The sequence below is a fragment of the Capricornis sumatraensis genome, chromosome 8 (genome assembly GCF_032405125.1).
Source record: "Capricornis sumatraensis isolate serow.1 chromosome 8, serow.2, whole genome shotgun sequence".
Lineage (NCBI taxonomy): Eukaryota > Metazoa > Chordata > Mammalia > Artiodactyla > Bovidae > Capricornis > Capricornis sumatraensis.
This window is the reverse complement of record NC_091076.1, coordinates 40644026-40662316: the sequence shown is the minus strand read 5'-3', so window position 1 is coordinate 40662316 and position 18291 is coordinate 40644026. Positions and strand designations below refer to the sequence as shown.

The following is an 18291-nucleotide window of genomic DNA, read 5'->3' as shown; positions in this document are numbered from 1 at the left end:
CATGGGCTAAAGTCAGTCACAGGCCAAGCCCACCATCTGGAAGGTAGGGGTGAATACTCTGCTTACTCTAGTGACAACATGGTTGTGTTGTTCTATTTCAGGGAGGGACTGAAGAGTTAGGAATACTGTACTTGAAGTGGCTTAGTGATAATCTGCCTGCAATGTAGGAGACGTAGGTTCGATCCCTGGGTCGGGAAGATCCTCTGGAGAAGGAAATGGCTACCCACTCCAGTATTCTTGCCTGGGAGAGTCCATGGACAAAGGAACCTGGTAAGCTACAGTCCATGGGGTCACAAAGAGTTGGAGCAACTAAACAGCAACGACAACAATCGAATGTGCTACAGCGTTTAGCTCATTTAGCTCCAGCTGTGGAAATGAGGGAAGGCTTCTTGGAGATAGTAACTTTCATCTTGAAGGATAAGTCCTTTTTGAGACAATTAAGCAGGCAGTAATATTTGCAATTTTGTAGTATCGCATACACACACACACACATATATATTTATATATGCACAAGCAGAAATATATGCACCAGAGAATCCTGGCATGCTGCAGTCTGTAGGGCTGCAAAGAGTCAGATGTGACTTAGCAAGTGAATGGCAACAACAGCAAATACATGGGAGTGCATGCTGATTTAAACAGTGAATGTGAAGTGTTATCTTAAAATTCGGTAGTCACTGTGGGCAATATGTAAAGAGCTACAGGAAGATAAAAATAAAGGTCACCAGAGTGCTTGCCTTCAAGTTCAAACTTCGTAAGGGAGAAAGATACAAAAAAGAAAAGGAAAACATGTAACCAACACATTCTTGCCAGCTGAATGGAACTAAAGTGTGAACTCAGAAAGGAAGTTAGAGTATATTTTTAGCAGCTACTTTTGGTATGCACTGCTTTCTAGCCATTATTTCATTTAATCCTGGCAACCCTTGAAGGATGTCCTAATGAGAATCCTGAGCCTCAGAGTGGTTAGGTAACTTGCCTCATGTTTTATAGTTAGATAGTTGTAGTGGGAGTACTTCCTTGTTCTTCTCTTTTGCCAAAGAGCAGAGAGTTTACTCATAGATGTATTCATAGACGTTACTACGTTACTGTACACACTGTCTTTTATTGAGTAGGGCTGCTTTAAAATGTAGTAAATCCCCCCTTTTTTTAGTGTCTACTATATATGCAGTACTCTGCTTGCTAAAGGACCCCAGTCCTGGAGCAGTTCCTCAAGTCTAGCCTGGCTGTGGCATTCTGTAGGTCTCACCTTATTCTCATAGGTTCAAAAACTTTTTTTTTTTTGAATCATTATTGAATTCTGTTATAATACTGCTTCTGTCTTAATGTTTTAATTTTCTGGCCATGAAGCATGTGGGATCTTAGCTCTCTGATCAGCGATCAAACCCACACTCCCACACTGGACAGTGAAGTCTCAACCGTTGGACCACCAGGGACATCCCTGCTCATGGGCTTAAAATGCCTCAGAGAAAATAGGATTCTTGCCTATGTTTCTATGCAGAAAGGCTCACTTTGAACGGTGGGGTGTTTTGAAATCCTGCCTCTTTTTTCCCCCCAGATTATATACACACAGTCACTGTTCTTTCTCCTGGGAAATGAAGGGAGACAGCTTGGTGAGTTGCTCCAGGTCCAGCAAAAGTTAGAGGTGGGACTAAGCGGAGAATAACTGATTTCACTATGGTGCAAACTACCTCTGCCTGATAATTCTTCCATCATTACAGAGCACAGATGCATGCGAGTGGAACATCCCTGTGCATGAAGAAGTGGGCATTGTGAATTTTTATTTCTAGTTTCCTACCAGTAATCACTTCACAACTGGAATAAGGTCTCCCTGGTCTTCTTGATCTTTAGTGTGACCTTTCAGCCTAGTGTCCCGTGCATTTGCGGAGAGAACCGCCATCTTTCTGCAACCATCCCTTCCCTCTGTGGATCGTTAAACATTGACAGGCATTTTTGTGCACACTCCATCTCGGCGGTCCGGAATTGAGTTGAAGCATGTTTCATGACCCATTTTCTATTTGCTCAAGAAGCTGGCAGAACTGGTTTCCCTGATCTCGGAGACCATCTCACATGGTCACTTTTTTCCCCCAGACATGTTTGAAATCTTCTAATAATGAGCAATGCTTATTGTTAATAATGAGAACCGCTGCCTGTCGCTGTCTGGTATTTACTGTCTCACGATTCCCCAGGCAGGTGACACTCATCCTGTGGCTGCTCATCGAGTTGACGTCGGACGGAAGGAGAATAAACTGTCTCAGACTGGTCCAGCGAGGGGGTGTGAGTGGGAATGCTGCAGTGGGAACAAGTGACCTGTCTGGCCGAGAATCCAGCATCCTGAGCGCTTCCTCTTGACATCACCCTCCAGACCACTGCTGCCTTGAAGGAAAGGGTGCTTAGGATTTTGCTATCAGCCACCTAAAACTTTTGCCTAGCCGAGAGAAGACTTTTGCTGCAGGACTGAACAAGATACCATTCCATTGCACTTTTTCATCCTTTGATCATCCTGGCTACGGTGACTTGTTCAGCTTGGGGAATTTGAGGTTGTGTTTTTTACTGTCATTTTTGTGAACGCTCTTCAAAATGATCGACTTAAGCTTCCTGACGGAGGAGGAGCAGGAGGCCATCATGAAGGTTCTGCAGCGAGATGCCGCCCTGAAGAGGGCTGAAGAGGAGAGAGTCAGGTAGGAGGCTGGCCCTCTGCAGGGGGAGGAGGGCAGTCCATAAGAGGATGAGACACTTCGTTCCTCTCAGCTGTAAGTGGTCGTTCTGACTTGGAACCTGACTTACGGGTTCCAATTTCAGGTGTATTTCCTGGACAGGACTTTCTCCTCCTTGGTATCTCTCATCCCATAGGACTCATGCCAGAAATAGTCTTGATTAAAAACCTAACTAAATGGCTTTAACATATAAAACACTGAATTAAAAATGAAGTACTCTCTACAAACACATCCATACATCTACACTCCCCATATATATCTATAATGTGTACACAAACACACACATATTCACTGTTTTTTTTTTACTGAGTCTACTTCTTTAAAAGATCATGTACTAAATTAGAAAAAAATGTTAAGTTTCTAAAGTGTTGAGAACAGAGAAGTAGCTCACATTTTCGCATATTTTCATACATGCTTGAAATGATTTCAACAGCAAATTGAAATTGGTTCTGACTGAGCCAGTTTTTCATTTGTGTCCCTTGAGAAAGTGTGATGCTGTTCTTGTTGGGAGGAACTCAAACCAAATGTTCCGCATCAACAGTCCTACCACTTTCACCTACTGTGGGGGTAGGAAGAGCATGAGGTCAGAGTGCTTGAGTCCTAGCCCTGCCATTTATTGCCTTTTGAAGGCAGTGAAAGGCTTCCTGAAAGTAAGTTAGTTATATTCATGGCATAACCCCTCATCCCAGGAGTTATCCAAGAGGAGCATCAGCCATCTTCTTACTTCTTGGGACACCATGATCATAAACAATGGATTTATTTATATCCATATTTAATTTATTTTTTCATAGTTGACCCTCATTTGAACATGGATGCTTTGTAAAAGAACATGCTGAAGTTCCCTTTAAGTACTCCAGAGTGTCTGATTATGTCTGCTCATCGTAATTCATGTTAAACAGTGCTTAACAGACTGCAAGGGGCTTATATGCCCATTATTTCCTCTGAGCTCACAACACTCATGCAGTTGGGATGCAGGGTGGTTTGTAATTACACCAACCTGATGTGTGAGGAAACTGACCTTGAGACAGGTCAAGTGACTCACCCAGGCTCATGCAATCCATAGATGTCAGAAGTGAGAATTAAATCCTGGCCCGCAGGTACTCATTCACTGAGTCTACCGTCCCTTCCTGAGAAAACTGCAGCAGACAGGACATCCTGGGAGCCAGCCGTGACGGAGGGGGTGGCTGCCATGGACACTGAGCCGGGACTGTGAAAGGAGGCGGCTGTAGGTGGTGGGGATCATGAGAATGGGGTTCCGTACTTGTCATGTTCCGTCCTCCAGGTTGCTGCTCCCCACTCTCAGCAAGTGGGGCACCTCAAACTGTGTCCCCTGGAGAGCTGGGAATTACACCAGTCAGCCATCAGGGTCTCTTGGTAGCATTCATCCTTAAGCAGTCACAGTACATGAATGTCATCCTCTTATGATCCTCCCAGCAGCCCTGAGATTTGGCAAGGCAAGACTGTTAGACCCATTTTAGAAATGAGGGGGTGGGGGAGCAGCACAGAGGAAAAATTAGTAGGTTTTTCAAGCATAGAGGGGAATGGGAATTCCTTTAGTCTCTCAGAAGGCTAGATGGAGAGACTCGGAGGGAAAGCAGTGGAGTTGAGATTGCCCCAGGGCCCCATCCCTCTTCCTGCCTCGAGACATGGGAACTTTCAATATTAGCAATCTGCCTTCTTTGATTCCTCCCACTGTGGCACTAGTGGTAAAGAACCTGCCTGCCAGTGCAGGAGACGCAAGAGATGTGGGTTCGATCCCTGGGTTGGGAAGACCATCTGGAGGAGGGCAAGGCAACCCACTCCAGTATTCTTGCCTGGAGAACCCCATGGAGACAGGAGCCTGGCGGGCTACAGTCCGTACGGTTGCACACAGTCGGACATGACTGGAGTGACCGAGCATGCACGCACCGACAAGGTTTTACGTGTGATCTGTAATTCTGCTTCCTCCATCTAGCCGGATTATGAAGGCTAGAGGGAGGTTACTCTCCCTTCTATTTTAAACATACTTAATATTTTATTCTTTTTTAGAAAATATTATTTGGCTGTGCTGGATCTAAGTCAGAGCATGTTGGATCTTTAGTTGTGGCTGCAAACCCCTAGTTGTAGCATGAGGGATCTAGTTCCCTGACCAGGGATCCGACCTAGACCCCCTGCATGGGGAGTGTGGGATGTTAGCCCCTGGACCACCAGGGAAGTCCCCTCCCTTCTATATTTACTTGGCCTCTGGGAGTCCAGGCTATCAGGTCTTCCTTGTAGTTCTCCGATTCTGTATGAGTGGAGGTATTTCTCAGGCATCTCTGGTAAGAGCTGAAAATATCCTTAAAAATTCCAAGTTCTGCCTGAAAGTGAGCCTGGTGAGGGGTGGGAATGTGTAGCCACTGACACCAGTGAGTCTATAGCCACAGCAGGAAGGCTGTGGGTCCTCTTGCCGAGGTGACCTTGAAGAGTCTCCTTCCATGCCCTGTTTCTGAGGATACCTCTGAAGCTGCCTCTGGTGCTGCCCTTGTTTCTTGCTTTTGTAAACTGATGGAAGAAGGCTTGGGGTGGTAAAAATCTAGTGAGTTAAACCCTGTTTGCTGCTATCATTCTGGTGTGTCAGCTGCTCAGTCGTGTCCAACTCTTTGGGACCCCCTGGACTGTAGCCCGCCAGGCTCCTCTGTCCTTGGGATTTTCCAGGCAAGAATACTAGAGTGGGTTGCCATTCCCTTCTCCACGGGATCTTCCCAACCTGTGGATCGAACCTAGGTCTCCTGCATTGCAGGTGGATTCTTTACCGTCTGAGCTACCATTCTGGGGGCCTTCCTAGTTAGGCACCAAGCAGCTTGGGTGGACTTGGCCATGGGCGGGTCCAGGACTGAGTGCCAGGGGCCAGATGGGCAGCAGGCCCACACCCTGTGGACACTGACAGAGGCCCAGCTCAGAGCCTGCTCCATACAAGAGAAATGGCGCTCTCGAACCCTTTGCTTTAGCCCTGAAGGGACTTGGATGATTCTGAGGCTGTCTGCTCCTGGACTGATGGAACAAAATGCTGTTCCTTGGGCTTTTGCTTTTCAGTCCTGTTACCATCCCCTAAGCTGTTTGTCTTTGGTGCTTCCATCAGAGTTATAGCCTGACAGCTCTGGAAAGATTTTTGGGGTCCATATCGGTCACTTTACAGATAAAGCAGGAAAAACCCAGAGAGGAGAAGTGACTTACCCAGGGTCACACAGATAGTGCCAACGCCATGATAAGAAAAGCTCTTGGTCCCCTGGTTTGAGAAGAACAGTAAGGGCGCTTCAGTCAAAACTAATGTGATTTTGAATCCTCTCCTCACCACTAAATCAACTGTGGTTCATTCAGCAAGTTACTTGACCTCTCTGAGCCCTTAACTCAGAGACTGGGAATAACCATAGTATCAAACTCAAAAGAATTATAGCCAAATAAAGTAATTCTTTATCTTCTTAGCGCATAGTAGATGACTGATACATTTTAATTTCTTTATTCACCACTCCACCTTTGCCTCTAAGAAAAAAAAAAAGGACAGAATTCTCTGGTTAGTGGTCTGATTCCTTAGAAGGAAATTACTCCTAAAGCTCTCAACTATTTATTAATAAAATAATGGAGTCTAATTGAGCACTCTTTAAATATAGGAAACCTCTCTGGACTAATGAAAGGGATTTTAGGGTAATTGAAACATTACCAGCCTACCCGTCCCAGCCCTCAAGGTATTTACCATTTATCGGATTATCAATTGCAAATTTAAAACCTCCACCTTGTTTCCTTAACATGATTTTGCAATGCCCCCGTTCTCCTCCAAGTTGGTGAGTGACTTTAGAGACATAATTTAGATAATTCTATTCTTAGCCTAAGCAAAACACCATTAGAAAGGCAAATCTGCCACTGAAATTCAGAGTGCTTCAGCGTGCCATTTCAAATGCTGGTTCTGTATGGACCTCGGCGGCGAGGACATTACTAATGGGCTACAGCACTGCTGCCCGCTAGGAGCAGACACTGCCTCGGAGTCTTCAGTACGGCTGTGGAGGAGAGTTGCATTTAAACTGAAATCTGTCTGCCATTCCTCATTTATCCAGGAATGCTTTGGCTTGTTCACATCCAAGCTCTTTCAAGACCCTTTGCAGATGATTTATCCTGTAGGTTACCTCCCATCCAAATTTCAGGGCTTCCCAGGTGGTGCCAGTGGTAAAAGAACCCGCTGGCCAATGCAGGAGACTAGAGACATGGGTTCAATCCCTGGGTCAGGAGGATCCCCTGGAAAAGGGCATGGCAACCCACTCCGATATTCTTGCCTGGAGAATCCCATGGACCGAGGAACCTGCCGGGCTACAGTCCAGGGGGTCACAAAGAGTCGGACACGACTTGGCGACTCAACAATAACCTCCAGATTTCATGGACCAGAAAGTGAGTGTCGTACAGAAGTGTCAAGTTCCCAAATCACTCAACCTGTTAATGGTAGACGGTAGATTTGAACCCCAGGGAATATCCGCTGTGGTGTCTCTGGAGTTCAGTGAGAAGACAGAAATTCCAGGCCACTGCAGCTCCCCCCTACCTGTAGCCACAAGTGGTAGGTGCAGTCACCTACCATGCCGCTCTACCCAGCCTGCTTTCCCCACTGCCAGCTGGAGACATTTCACAAAGCAGCAGGGCAGCAGACATCAGCATGGATTCTTTTTCTCTCTCCTGGCTGCCTCCTCCCTCTCTGTCCTCTTTTTTTTTTTCAAGAAACACCACCACACATACATAGATATAATTTTGGTCTTTTATGGTTTGAAAATGACACACTCTAGAGGTGGTATTTCCTGTGCTTTGCGTCACACTGCCAGCAGGAAATCATTGCCCCTGGGTGTCTGTACACCGCCAGCACTGTGCCCCCAGCCCATAAACACACAACCACATCTAGGGTGATGGGTGCTCTTGCAGTAGATACCATCTCAACCGCGACCGCATCTTATGATCCTCCGCTGCTGCCTTAAGCCCTAGTTTCTTTGAAATGAAGGCAGTTGTCATTGAAGAACTGCCTTCCAGCACCTCTGATGGTGTTTTCTGTCAAAGCAAAGGGGAAAGGAACCAACATTTATCCAGGGTTGACATTGTACACAGTGTCACATTTTCCCCCTTGATCCACACAATGGTGTAGCCGAACCCACTCAACAAGGAGGAAATGGGGGGTGGGAGGGGGTGAGGTTAAGCGCCCTGTAAGAGTGAAACCTTGCTCATCCAACTACAAACCTGTGTTTCCCATACAGTGTACTGCCTCACAGCAGACTGTGGGGACCTGCAATGTATCCACAACGTGGGTGATGCATGTTTGGTCTTATTTTCCGCTGTAATGAGCTTTTGCAGTTTATTTCATTCTCACGTGTGCTTGTTTTCAGATTCTCTATCAAAGGGTGAACTCCTTCATAGAAAGAGTGAAGTGTGATAGCCATCTTAGAAATCATAACCACGTTTGGCTGTCCCCGGCAGGGTGGGAAAGCAGTAGAAAGGATGTGGATGAGGAGGCAGGCTGGCTTCTGGTCCTGGCTCTGTGTGACCTTGGGCAAACCTCTTAACCCCTCTGGGTTTCAATTCATCTCTGAAGTGAGGCCATTTGTAACTATCAGCTCTCGTATTCAAAACAATAATGTAAGAGTACTTTCAAATCACCTAGTCTAACCCTCTTGCCCAGAATATGCTGAGCGGTTAAAAATACTATCTAGGGAATCAAACGGTCAGCCTCTCTGGCCAGTCTGCTGATTCTCATTATCCACAGCTGATCAGATAACATCGTCCAGGTTCTGCCTATGATGCTAGACCTTTGCTTCCTCATGATGAATAGCTAGAATCTGGGGGGTGCTGTGTAAGTACAGGGAAGAAAGCTGTTTGAACCCAGGATGAAGGGTGCCGCTATTTTCTGTGGAAGCATGCACATTCTTTCTGCACCACGGGAGTTGGCATTTGCAGTTAAGACGGCTGTAGACTATTTTATGTACAGTTCCAAGCATAGACCTTGTATGCAATAGGGAATCAATGAACTAGAGGATAAGCAGATGAACAGATAAGGCCTTTAACATACAGAGGAGGCAAGTTGGCTGTCTTCTGAAATTGACTGAATTCTTTGGGCATCATAGTAAACCTGTAAGGATTAAATGAGATAATGCATGTTAAGTGCCATGCATGAAGCCCAGTATAAAACACATGCTTAGCGTATATTAGCTGATGGAATGGGGGCATGACCAGGACAGTGTCTTCTCTAGGTTGAGTATGCTTCTGCTTTCGCTTTGCCCAGCAGCCTGTGGGTACTTATTGAGCATCTTCTCTGTCCTCAGCTCACTACTAAGTATAACGTGCAAGTGGAGAGGATGGTAAGGTGTAAAAAGTGTGAGGGCCAAGAAACTTACCTTCTTCCCACTTCAGCTAAATGGTACAACTAGAGAATCAAATGCTAATTTGTTGGTACAATTTCAAAAAAAATGAGAGATCAATGTAGGCTGGTAGAGAAGATTATTTTTTTTAATTTTTACAAGTTAAAGTATAGTTAATTTGCAGTATTATATGTTTCCTATTAGTACTGCATTGGGATTCAGTATTTGTATAGATTATATGTCTTTAAAAGTTATTACAAGATAATGGCTATAATTCCCTGTGCTGTACAATATATCCATGTTGCTTATCTATTTTATACATGCTGCTGCTAAGTCGACTCGGTCGTGTCCGACTCTGTGCGACCCCATAGACGGCAGCCCACCAGGCTCCCCCGTCCCTGGGATTCTCCAGGCAAGAACACTGGAGTGGGTTGGCATTTCCTTCTCCAACGCATGAAAGTGAAAAGTGAAAGTGAAGTCATTCAGTTGTGTCTGACTCTTAGTGACCCCATGGACTGCAGCCCACCAGGCTCCTCCGTAGTTTGTATTTCTTAATCTGGTACCCCTATTTTACCCTTCCCCCACTCCTTTTCCCCTTTATTGTCCATTAGTTTATTTTCTATATCCCTGAGTCTGTTCTTGTTTTGCATATACATTCATTTGTATGATTTTTTGTTGTTGTTCAGTTACTCAGTCGTGTCTGACTCTCTGTGACCCCATGGACTACAGCATGTCAGGCTTCCCTGTCCTTCACTATCTCCCTGAGTTTGCTCAAGCTCATGTCCGTTGAGTCAGGGATGCCATTCAAACATTTCATCCTCTGTCACGCCTTTCTCCTCTTGCCCTCAGTCTTTCCCAGCATCGGGGTCTTTTCTAGTAGTCGGCTCTTCCCATCAGGTTGCCAGAGTATTGGAGCTTCAGCTTCAGCATCAGTCCTTCAAATAAATATTCAGGGTTGATTTCCTTTAAGATTGACTGGTTTGATCTCCTTGCTGTCCAAGGGACTCTCAAAAGTCTTCTCCAGCAACACAGTTTGAAAGCATCAATTGTTTGGCTTTCAGCCTTCTTTATGGTCCAACTCTCACATCTGTACACAACTACTGGAAAAACCATAGCTTTGACTATATGGACCTTTGTCAGCAAAGTGTTGTCTTTGCTTTTTAACATGCTGCCTAGGTTTGTCATAGCTTTTCTTCCAAGGAGCAAGCGTCTTTTAATTTCATAGCTGCAGTCACCATCTGCGGTGATATTGGAGCCCAAGAAAATAAGATCTGCCACTCCTTCCACTTTTTCTCCTTCTATTTGCCACGAAGTGATGGAACCAGATGCCATGATCTTAGTTCTTTGCATGTTGAATTTTAAGCCAGCGTTTTCACTCTCTTCTTTCACCCTCATTAGTTCCTCTTCACTTCTACCATTAGAATGGTATCATCTGCATATCTGAGGTTGTTGAGATTTCTCCCAGCAGTCTTGAATCCAGCTTGTGATTCATCCAGCCCAGCATTTTGCATGATGTACTTTGCATGGAAGTTAAATAAGAAGGGTGACAATATATAGCCTTGACGTACTCCTTTCCTAATTTTGAACCAGTCTGTTGTTCCCTGTCTGGTTCTAACTGTTTCTTCTTGGCCTGCATATAGGTTTCTCAGGAGACAGGAAAGGTGATCTGGAATTCCCATCTCTTTAAGAATTTTCCAGTTTGTTGTGATCCACACTGTCAAAGGCTTTAGCGTAGTCAGTGAAGGAGAAGCAGATGTTCTTCTGGAACTCCTTTGCTTTCTCTATGATCCAATGGATGTTGGGAATTTGATCTCTGGTTCCTCTGCCTCTTATAAACCCAGCTTGTACATCTGGAAGTTCTCAGTTCATGTACTGTGAAGCCTAGCTTGAAAAATTTTGAGCATTACCTTGCTAGTGTGTGGAATGAGCACATTCCCCAAGTAAGTGACATCATACATGATTTGTCTTTCTGTCTGACTTATTTCACTACCCATAGTATTCTCCAGGTGCTAAGAAGAGTTTACCAGCACCGCCTAGGTGGTAGATTCTTCTTATTCCTTTTTTGGTCATGCTGTGCAGCCTGCAGGATCTTAGTTCCCAAATCAGAGATCACACCTGCACCTCCTGCAGTGGAAACACCGAATCTTAACACTGGACCATCAGGGAAGTCCCTGATGGTGTGATTTCTTTTGTAATCTACATCTCTGCAGAACTTGGGCTTCAATGTCTTGCATGTGGTTTCATCTATAAAATATTCCAAATGGCTAAGATAGAAAAAGAGATTGATTAACTCTGGCAGTGATTATCATGACAGGAAATATATGAATAGCACTTAGTGCATTTGAAAGTATTTCCTATTTTTTTTGCCACTTTAAAAGAGATGAACCAGGAACCCAGCCTGAATTCTTTACTGTAATGACCTTACTGGAAGCCTGACTCCCACAGTACTGCAGGCTTAGAGGGGCCAGAGTCCTGGAGACAGACAGTTAGGCAGGAGCAGATCAAGCGTTGCCTAATGACACTTACAAAGTGCTTTTCAGTTGAACAACAAAAACAAGTAAATAATCTCGTGAAGGGAAATTGGGCATTGTTACGCTCTGAGGGTTTGTGGTCTTCTTCAACAAGTTCATGGCTGATGTTAGATTTCCTTCGGCATTTTCCTGATCCTCCAAGAGATGAAGTGTCCTGCCTGAACCGGAGAAGGCACTGCCATTGTGATGGAGCTTGGTTCACTCAAGCCCAGGAACAACAGGCTCTCATCTCTTATCTGACTCCCACCAGGCTGGCTGCTGTGGATTTACGTATTAACACGTTATCCATTTAACAGTTTCTAGGCATCAGTTCCATGCCAGGCTCTGTGCTGGCGCTCTTGTTAGAAAGGTGATTAGGAGGTAGTCCTCGCTTTCAAGGGGTTAGCAGAGTTCGCAGGTCAGTGTGTGAGATGAATGTGCAAACAGATCATTGGAACACGGTGTGCTGAGCGCTGCCATGGAGGAGCTGTGGGAGCACGGAGAAGGGCCGGCCGCCCGGTGCCCTCGGGAGTCAGGGAAGCCTTCCCCGGTGAGGCGGTGCATAGATCTGAGGGATGAGGGGTCACATGCTGGACAGAGAAATGAGAGAAAGACATGCCAAGAGAATTTACATTTACTGGTCTCTTACCAGGATCCAGGAACTGTTAGGTACTTCCAGGTAAATACTGCCTTTCATCATCCTAGAAGTCCTGCAGAGTACCTAGTATTTCCCCCTGTCTTTATAAACAAGGAGACTGAAGCTTAGAGGGGTACAGGAAGCTGCCAAAGATGGCATGTAATCAGAGTCCGAACTGGAATTTGGACCCAATCTGGGGAGACGCCAAAGCCCATAGTCTTTCTGCCACAACCTCCTGCCCTTAATGTCTGCAGAGGTCATGCAAGACCAGTTTGGAGATCAGTGAGAAGTCAAGTGGGGAGCATGGGAGCAAATGCTGGAAAACGAATCTGAAAAGATAGCCTGAAGCCAGGTGGTCAGGGGCTGCATAGGATATTCCTTCCTTCCAGAAGTGCTGAGTGAACACCCACTGTTCCATGTCTGGAAAGATATAAAGCAAAGATATATTGACTACAGGCCCTGCCCCTAGGGGCTCACTGTCTAGTCATGGAGAGCTGGAAGGACTTCTCTTTTCTGGCATTGAACTTGAATGCGGTCCTTTTGGGAAGAGAAGGCAAAACCTCCATCAGCAACCAGGGTGGATTATTTGCTTTGCTGAAAATCAAGGCAATGATTCCACATGTCAGCAATATCATATAATATTTGCTTTTCTCTGTCTCACTTACTTCACTCAATATGAGAGTCTCTAAGTCCATCCAGGCTCCTCTGTCCATGGGATTTCCCAGGCAGGAATGCTGGACTGGGTTGACATTTCCTTCTCCAGGGAATTTTCCGGACCCAGGGATCAAACCCACATCCCCTGCCCTGCAGGCAGATTCTTTTACCACAGAATCATTTCACTCTTTTTTTTTTTTTTTAATGACTGAATGAACACATCTTCTTTTTCCATTCTTGTTGATGGACATTTAGGTTGCTTCCATGTCCTGGCTGTTAAAAATGTACATTCTACTATATATAAAAATAGATAACTAGTAAGGACCTATTGTATAGGACAGGGAACTCTACTCAATACTCTGTAATAAGCTGTGTGGGAAAAGAATCTAAAAAAGTGGATATACATATATGTATAACTGAATCACTTTGCTGTACAGCAGAACCTTCTACAACATTTTAAACCAACTATATTCCAATAAATATATTTGAAAAAAGAAAATCTGGGCAATGGGAAATCATTCGCCACATTTCATAGGAACCATGAAGTGAGGACACTGTCCCTGTTAGGATTTGGTGGTGGGCTGTCACTACAGCGTGTATCCGAGGGTTGTGATTGGACATGTTTGGCCTAGGGCCACTTTTTTAAGTGGAGAGCAGAGACGTTTCCAGCAGAGAGTCAGACTCTGGCTGGAAAGTGTCTCTTCAGGCACACTTTGGAGAGAGAAAACGTACTTGCCAGAACCCTGGTGACTGTCCCTCCTGCCTTCCTCTTTCCCAGGTGGGCCTTTGTGCAGCCGTCACACACAGCCCTGCCATCGCCTTGGTGTGGCCACCCTGCACATTCTCGGGCTAAAACACTCAGATTTGCTACGTTAGGTAGTGTGCATATTTGCTTGAATGACAGTCATCAAACCCTGTTGGGTTTTTGTAGCACAGTATCTTCCAAGAGTTGAAAGTCTCCTTAAGGCTTTTATTTTACTTTACGTACAGCTCTGTGAACAAAAAAAGATAGATTTTTTTTGACTCTCATTATATTGACATGGATAGAGATGCGGAGGTTTTGAGACTTGTCATTGCAGAACAGTGTTTTTCTCTCTGTTGGAAAACGGGGGAAGCTTTAGGAGGGTGGTACTTGGTTTCTTCTTTAGATTTTAGCTTTTCTGTGAGCATCAATGACTGTGGAAGCCTTAGAAGCAGTATCTGCACAAATGGAATTTATCCCTGCCTGCACTCCCTACCCCACCTAAGTCTGATCTTCCCTGATCCCAGCCTGCCTTGTTGAATTCATTTTCCTAGAATTTAGAACCAGGGACATATAGGCTTCCACAAAAGTCTCTGATAAGTTCATTTCACTGAAATGGCAAGAACTGATGAGCTGATAACTTCCCCACCAGTTATCCACTCAGTGTTTATTAGGTGCCAGGCGTACGAAGACTGTAGTGTATATGCATTAGCTAACTTAATCCTCATAGAAATCTCACGAGGTGAGTTACTATTATTAACCCCCTTCCTTTTTAAAGGTTTTTTAAGGTGGACATTTTTAAAGTCTTGAATTTGTTACAGCATGCAGCTATTTAAGTTTTGCTTTTTTGGCCACTGAGGCATGTGGGGTCGTATCTCCCCAATTAGGGATCAAACCCGCACCCCCTGCATTGGAAGGTGACGTCTTAACCACTAAACCATCAAGGAAATTCCTTAACCCCTTTTTAAAAATAAGGAAACCAAGGCTTAGGGAAGCATAATATGCCCTCTTTCTCTGGGGTATTTGCATTTCAACAGTGAACACATAAGACTGCAGCCGAAAAGTGAATTTGCTCTTGAGAAATCTCAGGCGTCATCTGGGGATCATGGCTTAAATCTTTGAATTTTTGAAAAATGTTGGCATTGGATCCTGTGACCTTTTAGTTAAAGCATACACTGGTTAGTCATCTGGGAGGTTTGTGGGATCTCGTAAAACACTGAGAGCTTCATTTTGGCCATATGCTTACAACTTCTTTGTGCAGTGTCACTGTGAACTCATTTACTTACTGTGGATTCATAACAAAGTAAAGCGTTTTTCCTTTTGTAGACATTTGCCTGAAAAAGTTAAGGATGACCAGCAACTGAAGAATATGAGTGGCCAGTGGTTTTATGAAGCCAAGGCAAAAAGACACAGAGACAGAATCCACGGTGCAGATATCATCAGAGCATCCATGAGGAAGAAGAGGCCCCAGGTAGCAGGTAAGTTAATTGGGCTAGTGCCTCTCAAGGCAGCATTTGTTTGGGAGAAGTAGCCCTTGGGAGAAGGGAAGGGTGTCACCATCACTCCTGAAATCTGCAGAGGGAAATCATTTAGGGGTGTGCTTTGCATAATGTGTGGTCCTGTAGGTCAAAATCTTCTTGGGTTTGGACGGATGAAGTCAGAGCTAAGTGACTTAGTGTGTTAAAGAAGAACAAAGGAAGCCCTTTAGCTGCCATATTGACTTGGAATAACATTGACAATTGAGGCTTATAAGGGATCTCTGTGTGTGTGTGTGCGCGTGCGTGTGCTGTGTTGTGTCTGACCCTTGGATGGTAGCCTACCAGGCTCCTCTGTCCATGGAATGTTCCAGGCAAGAATACTGGAGCGGGTTGCCATTTCCTACTCCAGGGGGTCTTCCCAACCTTGGGGGATCAAATCCACATCTCTTGTGTCTCCTGAATTGGCAGGCAGATTTTTTTTTTTTTTTAAACCAGTGTACCACCTGGAAAGCTCTTATTAGGGATCTACCATCTCCTTTCTTTGGCTCTAACTAAAAATTCAGAACCTTTTCTCCTGAGTAGAGTAACAGGAAGAGATTGGCCTTCCTGCTCAATGACTGTGACACCTGGTACTTCTTTAAAAACCAAGTACATCATTTAAGGGACTGTAAAGACAGCATTTTGGAGGCTTCTTTAGAATTCTGTTGAGTTCATTAAATATTTACCAGATGCCTTCTCTCTAATTAACTCTGCACTAGTCAGTGTAAACCTTTACCCCTGAGAACTAGCCCCTGTCTAGTTCTAACCTGTTCTCAATAAGGAAATTACCTCTTTGGCATCTAATATGTTATAGGCATTTCTTCCCTAATATTTCTAATTGTAGTAGCAATCTTATAAGGTAGGTATTATTATCCTCATTATATATATGCAATGTGTAAAACTCAGAGAAGTGAAGTAACTTGCCTAAGGTCATCAATGGGCTATGAGCACTGCACAGCTCATCACAAGGAGTCAGCCCCAGTCTATAAGGAGCGTGGCTCTACACCAGAAGGGCTGAAATCCCAGCTCTGCCATGCACCCTCCCAAAACCACCCAGAACTCCAGAAATCTTGAAGGGTCCCATGGGTTATACTGAGGGCTCCATTTTGCAGCTAAAGAAACTAGCCTTATGAGTAGAGAGACCTATGAATGTATTTGGAAATTGGGAGTCCTTGGTGGCTCAGACAGTAAAGAATCTGCCTGCAATGCAGGAGACCTGGGTTCAATCCCTGGGTCAGGAATCACCTGGAAAAGGGAATGGTAACCCGCTCTAGTATTCTTGCCTGGAGAATCCCATGGACAGAGGAGCCAGGCGGGCTACAGTCCATGGGGTGGTGAAGAGTCAGACACAACTGAAGTGACTAAGCACATGTTGCTTCATCTTAATTCTTAACACTGATGGAAGTATTACTGGCGCTTACTGGCTATGTGGCCTTAGGCAAGTCTCTTGATCCCTTTGGTCTTCAATTTTGAAATCTGTAAACTTGGAAAATTTTTCCCTCCTCAGAGGATAATGCATGAAAGGGACTCAGCACTTTGCCTCAAACTCGGTCATCACTCAGCTGATGCTAATTATCCAAGAGGTGCAGGTAGAGAGCAGTGGGTGTTCAGGGGCCAAAGAGATTATTTCCTGAAGAGGGATCACAGAGGTTTTAAGTGGGCTCTGGCATCTGAGCTAGCTTTTGAGAACTTGTAGAATTTGGCTGTGTAGAGACTGTGAGAGGAGGAGGCAGTGGAGAGGAACATTCCAGAACAGAAGCATCTGTTCCCTTCTGTATCCCAGCCTTGCGTCAAGCCCATTGTAGCTGTTCAGTAAAGAGTTGGTAATGATGGTGTGTCTGTCCCAACAAGAACTTCCCTGCCCTAAGCATCCCCTGGCCGTACACAATAAGTCCTGGCCCCAATTCAGGTCAGAGTCACTTAGAGCAGTCGCAATTTTGCTTTAGTTGTCTCCGCACATTTAAAGGTGCGCCCTTGCTCTCTGGAGACTACTTGTGGACAACTAAACAACACGACTTTTCTCACAGATGTATTGATAATTCTAATCTCAAGTATACAGACTCATTCGTGACTGCCTGGGTGCTCAGGGAAGGCCTGACATTCAGGTTCCAGCCTTCAGAGGTTAGAGCTGATATGAAATTGTAGATTGTGGAGCAGACAGGATAACCTTCTTGCCTTTATTGTTTCCTGTTTCAGATGAGCAGAGTAAGGACAGAGCAAACAGGGCAAAGGAAAGCTGGGTGAATAACGTCCACAAGGATGCTTTCCTCCCCCCAGAGCTAACCGGTGTTGTAGAAGAACCGGAAGATGTAGCCCCAGCAAGCCCCAGGTGAGACTGACCTCATGGGGAGAGCTGCTGCACGTGGGGGTCCTGGCTAGGTCCTGCTGTGTGTGTGCGTGCAGAGGCCAGCCAGGTCTTGTGGATGTGGGGAGGAGGGCATGGATGAGAGCGTTCTGGGCCCTGATATGAACAAAGCCTGAGCGGTATTCTTTCTCAGCTTCCAGAATGTCTAACAAATCTGCATATTAAATAAAATTAAAATGTCAAGTGGTTATTTAAAAAAAAAAAAAAACAGGTCAAGAGCTGTTTTTTTTTTAATTGTTATTTGTACTAAGGGTTTCTTCATAGATTAAATGAAAATGTACTCCAAAATGAATATTGTGGAATAAGTCATTGAAGGAAAGAGATGAATGGGAGGGGGGAATTCCCTGGTGATCCAGTGTTAGGACTTAAGATACTTACACTGCTGTGGGCCCAGGTTCCTTCCCTGGTTGGGGAACTAAGATCCCCACAAGCTGCACAAATGTGGCCAAAAAAAAAAAAAAATCATAACAGCCTGGTGTAATTAAAGAAATTTAAGCACCAAAACCAAGCAGATGGAAATTCCAGTCCTTAATATGCCATTTATTAGCCATTTGACCATGGGCAAGTCATTTAATCTCCCTGAATCTCTTTTCCTAACTATAGATGAGAAATAGTACATAAAATACCTGGTACATGGTAGGTACTGAATAGACGCCTCTTAAGGATGCAGATTGTCACGATATTTCAGTCTTGCTTTTGTGTGTTTTCCATTTATCACCTGACCAATCAAAATGTACATTTGTACATCCTTTCTATGATATAGCTCATTATGAGGCTATGTTGCCACAAACTTTTTCAACCAAGATGATTTGTT

General features: G+C 44.7%; 1 protein-coding gene across 1 annotated transcript in view; it reads left to right on the top strand.

The window, feature by feature from the left end:
- Positions 1–2574: 2574 nt before the first annotated feature.
- Positions 2575–18291, top strand: part of SYTL2 (synaptotagmin like 2) — a 66699-nt gene continuing 50982 nt past the window's right edge. The window contains 3 exon segments of the mRNA XM_068978084.1: positions 2575–2675; positions 14922–15073; positions 17309–17441. Coding sequence (XP_068834185.1) covers positions 2575–2675; positions 14922–15073; positions 17309–17441 — 386 coding nt within the window.